This window comes from Equus caballus, chromosome 14, assembly GCF_041296265.1.
Source record: "Equus caballus isolate H_3958 breed thoroughbred chromosome 14, TB-T2T, whole genome shotgun sequence".
NCBI classification, from domain to species: Eukaryota; Metazoa; Chordata; class Mammalia; order Perissodactyla; family Equidae; genus Equus; species Equus caballus.
Genome location: NC_091697.1, coordinates 14,635,799 through 14,643,096, shown reverse-complemented (window position 1 = coordinate 14,643,096; position 7,298 = coordinate 14,635,799). Strand labels below are relative to the sequence as shown.

General features: G+C 43.6%; 1 protein-coding gene across 2 annotated transcripts in view; it reads left to right on the top strand.

The window, feature by feature from the left end:
- Nucleotides 1-7,298, top strand: part of LOC138917415 (olfactory receptor 2AE1-like) — a 33,416-nt gene that overhangs the window by 17,599 nt on the left and 8,519 nt on the right. Inside the window, exon 1 of one of the 2 annotated variants that reach the window (XM_070233670.1) lies at nucleotides 6,320-7,281. The exons of the other annotated variant lie outside the window; for it this stretch is intronic. Within the exon in view, the coding sequence (XP_070089771.1) occupies nucleotides 7,260-7,281 (22 nt within the window). The 5' untranslated portion in view covers nucleotides 6,320-7,259. Of the gene's footprint in view, nucleotides 1-6,319; nucleotides 7,282-7,298 lie in introns of those variants that run through there. 2 annotated transcript variants of the gene reach the window in all.

Here is a 7,298-nt window from a genome sequence, read left to right as displayed (position 1 = left end):
GAAACCATTAGTGAAACAGAATCTAATGGAGAGGAAAGACCTCACAGATTATTTATTCCCTGCCCTTTCCTGGCATACAAACATAGGAAACTTGGCTCATTCCTAGTAAAATATAGAGAAAGTCTAGGTATTTCTCAAATTAAACTGACCCTTATATAAGAATTCTGTTTCTGCAGGTGGGACACAGACGCTTAGAGCTTCTCTATAAGGATATTATCAATGATCCTCAGTTTGGACACATTAGCAGATATATGACTCTGTAGGAGAAAATTTTTCTGTAGCCTGTAAGCACTGCCCTCTTGTGAAAAGATTGCATTCCTGAGGAAAACCACTTGCCCTATATTCCTAGTAACACCTATGGCAGGAAGGAGTGGACCCAGAACAAAAGAGGTTGATTCGTATCCCCCATCTCGCTTATGCTCTGGCCACACAGGAAGAGAAGAGGTGTGTGGAGAGTTCTAATGTGAGGTCCTGAAGGGAAAGGTGTGTGAAAGCAGAAGGGAAGTAAGACCAAAGGAAGAAAAATTGATTCCTCTCTCCAACTTTAAAGGGAAAAAGGCAAATGGAAAGAGACAGACTAAGTTAGAGGGGATGAGGGAATGGTGGACACAGCCAGCATAGGAGAAAATGAATTTGGAGTGCATTGGCTTAATGACCTGAAGCTTCAATAGATATGTGTCTTCATAATCACTGAAAATAAAAATAAAAATAAATAGGCTTAAAAGAGGACAAGAAGAAGAAACGGCATCTTGGATGATCATCCCAGTCTAGCCTGGTGATGACACAGCCTGCACACCATCAGATGGCAACAATACGAGAGTCCCCACGGAAGACCTGCCGAGCTAAACCCTTCCCAAACTCCTGACCCACAAAATAGTGAGAAAAATAAAACAATTCTTGCAAGTTGCCAAGTTTCAGGATAATTTGTTAACTAGCTAAAGGTAACTGGAACAGCCACCCAAGACAGATGCATTTCTGCCTGGGCAAAGAGAACTGCCAGAGAAACACATGGGTTAGAGGCATTGGATTTATGGGTGTTGCATGGGCCCAGGGTCCGGTATGCAGCCCCCAATGGTGGTAGAGCCCATGTCAGAGGTGCTGCCGCTGGAGGCTGTGTCACAAGTTCTGCTGTGGCTCCTGATACCTCAGGTTGAAGATGCTACCTTACACTGCTGTGGGAGGGGCAGGTGTGAAGCCAGAAGTACCTTTTCTCCTCCTGTAGCCTCTGGTTGTTGTTGTGGGTAAGTGTGATTTTTGAAACCTCGCATCAGGGCACCACTGCCTCTGCCAGTGGTATCTGCATTTTGAATGCAGCCCTTGATGTTGAAAGACCAGGGTCAGAGTCATTGCTGCCTGGGGAAACGGAGGGGGCTCGTTCACTGGCACTGCTGTGTTGCCTGCAGTGTCAGGGCATGGGCGCCCCCCACCATCGTGGGGGGTGGGGTAGGGGTTGTTCTTCCTGCAGTCTCTGGTCACTGGCCCGCGCTGGTGAGCATTTTGAAATCTCAGGTCAGAGCACCACCACCCTTGCTGTGGATATCTGTGCTGTGGATGCTGTACCCACGGCTGGAAACACCAGAGCCACTGTCAGAGAGAGAGAGAGGGAGCTGGGTCGCTGGCACTGCTGTGTGTCCTGAAGCCTCAGGTCGTGTGCACGACCCACCACTGCTGGGACAAAGAGGGGCTATGCAACAAGCACCATGCCTGCTCCTGTAGCCTCAGGCTGCTGATGCATGCAGCTGTGCTCCTCAGGTTAGGACACCAGAACCACCGCTGGCAGCATACACATTTTGTATTGCCACTGCCTTCGGAGGGGGAGGGGGCTGCTTCCCTAGTTCCATTGCTCTAGCCCACCAACCTTTTGACGTATAGATGCACGGAAGTCTCAGGCATTCTGGTGTTCTTTGCAGCGAGTCCTTTTTTGGTCAATTGATGTCCCACTAGGTGTAACATAAAGTGGACAGACAAAGAGAACAACTGACTTTACCATGATGCAGCTGTCACGTTTCTTTTTTTAAAATTAATTATTTATTTATTTTCTGATGTACATCATAATATATTTCGAATTCTGTGTAGATTACATCGTGTTCACCACCAGAAAATGAATTATAGTCCATCACCTCACATGGGAGCCTCATCACCCCTATGCCCTCCCCCCTGCCCCCTCCCCCTATGATAACCACCAATCCAATCTCCAATGCTATGTGTTTGTTTGTCATTGTTTTTATCCTTTACTTATGAGGGAGATAATATGGAATTTGAGTTTCTCGCCCTGACTTATTTAACTCAGCATAATACCCTTAAGACCCATCCGTGTTGTCACAAATGGCCAGATTTCATCTTTTCTTATGGCTGAGTAGTAGTCCATCGTGTATAAATACCACATCTTCTTTATCCATTCGTCCCCTGATGGGCACCTAGGTTGCTTCCAAGTCTTGGCTATTGTGTATAACGCTGCAACGAACATGGGGTGCCAGTATCTTTGTGCCTTTGTGTTTTCAAGTTCCTTGGATAAATACCCAGCAGTGGGATAGCTGGATCATATGGTAGATCTATCCTTAATTTTCTGAGGGAACTCCATACTGCTTTCCATAGTGGCTGCACCAGTCTGCACTCCCACCAGCAGTGAACAAGCGCTCCCTTCTCTCCACATCCTCTTCAATATTTGTTGTTTCCTGTCTTGTTAATTATAGCCATTCTGACCAGAGTGAGGTGATCCCTCTTTGTAGTTTTGATTTGCATTTCCCTGATAGCTAATGATGTTATTTTACTTCTGTATCTGAAATCTTTTCACATGTTATATTAATGTAGTGTATAAAATTGGAGTATGACCAACAGCGAGAGTGAGGAATGCTAGCAGTAACTTCCTGCTTCCATTCCTTGACTTCTCTTCTATGATATGGCACATGGGGAAACCTCAAAAGTGTCTTGTGGGTAATAGAGGCTAGATCTTTCTCACTGTCTTCTCACAAGTGTTGGATACAAAAAGAGTACAGAGAACCTGGTTCCAAGATGGAAAAAAGCCAGGGACTCTAGGGAATATTTCTCTCCACGGTTAATTGACCCTTAGAGAAGATGTCCCCATGTTGTCTTCAGAGCCACGTTCATTGAGATAACTAGTTCTCCTGACCTCTACAGACTGAGTCCAGGAAAGCCCTTTGGGAATGCTCATCTCCGTGCATACAAGTGTAATTGGCATCTTGAGTAATGGTTTTCAGAAGAGATTCAGGATGTGTCCTCTGGGTTGGAATCTCTGATGCCATCTACTTAGTGTCTTTGATTTGCCTCAGGTGACATCATCATAGGTCTTCTGGACTATGGCTTGATTCATTTCTCACAGACAGTACTCCTCTTCCCTCACATTTGCCTTGTTTCAGACCAAGTCTCATTCCTGATAAGAAAACATTCATGGAGTCATGAAGGGGCTAATTCTAAAAAGACCAGTGCTAAAGGCAAATTCTGGTTTTATTAAATAGAAAAGGGGGTATAAAGCTAAGAAGAGAGTGCCTTCAACGATTCAAAATAGCAGAAAACACAAAACAGATTTTCTTTTGACTCTAGGCCCATTGATGATTAAGCTGGTGTTAGATGTAGCTTCTTAATCAGGTAACATTAATTGAAATTCTTATTGCCTAAGCTTGCATGGCCAGTTTGGAATGGAGAGGCATCTGAAATATAGGTTTAGAGGCAGCAGAAGCATTTGCATGATTCAAAGACCCAACTAGTAGACGTTAAGGAAGTCCAGTTACTTAATCTATCCTGGCGTGTGCTGATGGAGCTCAAAACCTGAGCATACCTTGCCAGAGCCTTACAGAATTACATGCACTCTTGCTCTTGATGATGGTCTGTCACTAGGATAGTTAGCATAATCAGTGCTGACTGTGGAGGACAATATAGTCTATGCCATTCCACCAGTAAAAAGAGAGTTCCAGGGTTAGAGAAGGAAGTCTGATGAGCACCTCAGAAAAGACTTGTTTGGATGACCAATAGCCAATGTGTGAGTCAGCGTGGGCCTATCCTGGCCTCTCTATTTCACTTCTATACTTGTTCTGCCCACAAGCCTCTGCAGAGGAAATTTCAGGTAAGGTAATGTTGGTGTTTCAGGTATCCATGAAATCCTTTTCAGAAACTGGCGCACACTCTGACATTGTCAGTTTATGTCCTCATTCCTTAAATATGAAGGTGATATTAGTCAGTTCATGAGGAAAGCTGCCTGATGAGGCAGAGGAAAAAAAAGCCAGTTGAGAGCTGCAAATTGGAATGGGAAATTATTATAAAAGCTACCTGGGGCAGAAAGAGAGACGACATGAATCAGATGATGGAAAAGTTACGCTACAGAGATTTACAGAGAAAAATGGGGGAAAAAATGAGGAAAGAGATAGGAAATATATGAATATTTTAGTAAAAGGGAAATGTGTGGATGTCTGGTTAGGGCTGGAGCGATCAGGGGGAATGCGGAAGATTTGGGCCCTTAGTCCACAAGAAGCTGAATTTGAAATAACAGTGTGAGGTGACAGCCAATATAATGATACTAGGCTGCATTAATATGGAGAGAGTTAATACATGTGACTTCTTTCTTATGGTCGAATTATACTTTAAAGAATACGTTCTGTTCTGAATTCTTCACTTTAGAAACTAAGTAGATAGTGTGGAATGCATGGAGAGCTAGCGAAACATTTAGGAGGAAAAACACAAAGAGGGATAGAGTGGATATTTTGAGGATCAATGTAGATTAGTATTTTGCACTAGGCTTCACCATGGCTGCCAACTCTCATTTTGAGAAGTGTGCATATGAGAATTAGATACAGGGCTGATTGGGAGATTTGGTTGATTAAATATTATAATCCTAGTTTTATCAGCCTGATCTATAATTTGAAGGCTCTCAGGTCTACCTAGGACACATATCCTGTTTGTTTTTAAGTACATAAGTACAATGGCTTTATTATGTTTCAACCTGGCACCTATTCATATTTCTTTAAACTATTCTTAACTTCCAAATAAAGACAGTACTGAGTTTTCCTTCCACCTAACATGATAAAGCTTTCCATGTACAATGAAAAACATGTTAACCTTTTCTCAAGAAGAGGATATAAAAGACACTGTGCCTTTCCCCATAAGAGGATACAAAATCCTTTTAGGTTTTTAGGCAAAATTCATTTACTCCTATCTGATTCATACCCCTCCTTTTATGTCATATAACTTAAATACCGAGATATGAATCTAACCATTTTGTTATATCGTATGTTAGAAAAGGTGATGATGGAGAGGATGAAGACAAAAATATTTAGTTAATATATGTGAACCAAACGTTCATATCAAAACAAGGAAGAAAGGGCTGTACTGTTACAGTTTTGTTTTGCAGCAGCTCACATGAGCACGGCTGGTGTTTACAGCTGTCTTCATTCACTCCCCATTTCATATTCCCTTAGTGTGCAGCTGGTCAGCTTCCTTGTCAGGTGAGGTGACACCAACTTCATTCCGGAATGATCTGGGCCCTTAGTAGTCCTGTCTGAATTGGGTGGTTATGGGTTTCCCCTGACTTTCATCACAAAGAGGCTCCCTAGAACATCTCCTGCATTGCAGACATGCTCCTCCTTATCTCCATGGTGTAGTAGCAACTGAATTTCCCCTTGCTACTCAGGATCGGTCACATCAGCCAGTATATAGTACCTCCTTAGCTTGTTGATTCAGTGATATGTGGAGCCAAAAGTGGCAGGGTAGCAGGCTCAATTATCAGTAAATGAAATCCTTGTTGTGTCACCTGGTAGAAAAATACTTCCCTTTGGAACAAAGACCTCTAACGCAGCAGAGCCTAAAAGTGCAGAAACAGGAAGCAAAGATTTTCCTGGTGGATCATAATTATAAATTTTATAGTGAGAGGACTCATTCCCATTTTTACCTATTGATGCCTGGTCCCGAGAAACTGATTGATGGAAGAAACAGCATCAGAAATTAGATGCAGATTAACAGGATTTACTGCATCCTGGAGGACATTGTCCCAGCCATATGAGGTGTTTCCGACCAGCTGTTGCCATAACCGAGTCTTCAAAAGCCCTTTCCACCATCATATTAAGCCAGTTGTTTTAGGAAGATGGAGAATATGCTAAGACCAGTGGATTCCATGAGCATGGGCCCATTCCCACACTTCATTTGCTGTGAAATGAGTTCCTTAGGCAGAAGCAATGTTTCATGGAGTACCACTATGGTGAGTAAAGCATTCTATAGGTCCACAGGTGGTTTTTTGGCAGCAACTGTATGCAAGGAAGGCAAATTTATATCCAGAGTAAGCGTCTATTGTAATAAAAACAAAGCACTGTCCCTTCCACGATGAAAGTTATCCAGTTGACCCACTCTGCCACCAAGTAGCTGGCTGTTCTCCTGGATAGTAATACCGTATCAAGGATGCAATCTTGGTCTCAGTTGCTGGCAGGTTGGGCACCCAACAGTGGAACTTGGTGAGTGGAAGTCCATGTTGCTGAGTCCATGTGTAGCCTCCATCATGTCTTCCATGGCTACCTTGTTTGTGGGTCCATTTGCATGAACAGGAGTGACTGAGGAAGAGTCCTAACTGACATCCACAGAATAGGTTAGCACGTGGATAGGAGGACTCATTCTGTGGACAATAGTAATGGGCATTTCTTCCCTGTTTTTTATGAATGTTTGGCATGATTTTGGTTGTATGCAGGATAGTTATACCATGTTAGGCAGGAGGATGACTTTGTCCTGTTTATTTTGTGATTAAGTGTGCTTTAAGGAGATGTGTATGTGTACCAAATTGACATGGGATGGACTCTGGTCGCTTTGTAATGTGTCAATGTGGCTAGGATGAACTACATTTCCCAGAGTTCCCACGTTTGTGTGTTTCTGGCTAAGAGGAGCCACAGGAAAGATTCTCAGGGAGATGTCGAGGCTGAAGGGAAGCAGCTGCTGTGTTGTTTACAGACCGTAAAGTTGGTGATATGCTGCCTCACCTCACTCTTGTGAAGCAGCATCTGGGCCTGAGATTGGCTCTACCTTGCCCTCAACCTTCCTTTAGCATCTGTGACTTCTGGGCCAGGTGTGTGTGTTCAGCCTCATGAAGAAGGACCCCAGCTTCCACAAGATAGCCATACCACAAATTCCAGAGACAGCAAGAAAGGACATGAATTTCAGTCCACGTTGCAGGGTCACAGCTGAAGCATGTGGGTTCCAGCCTGCAATTGATCTACCACACTTCATACCCATCTTCCCTTCGTGACTGCTTGCCACAAGGCCTATCAATGTCCAGCATCAGACACAAAGGTAACAGCCTCACACAG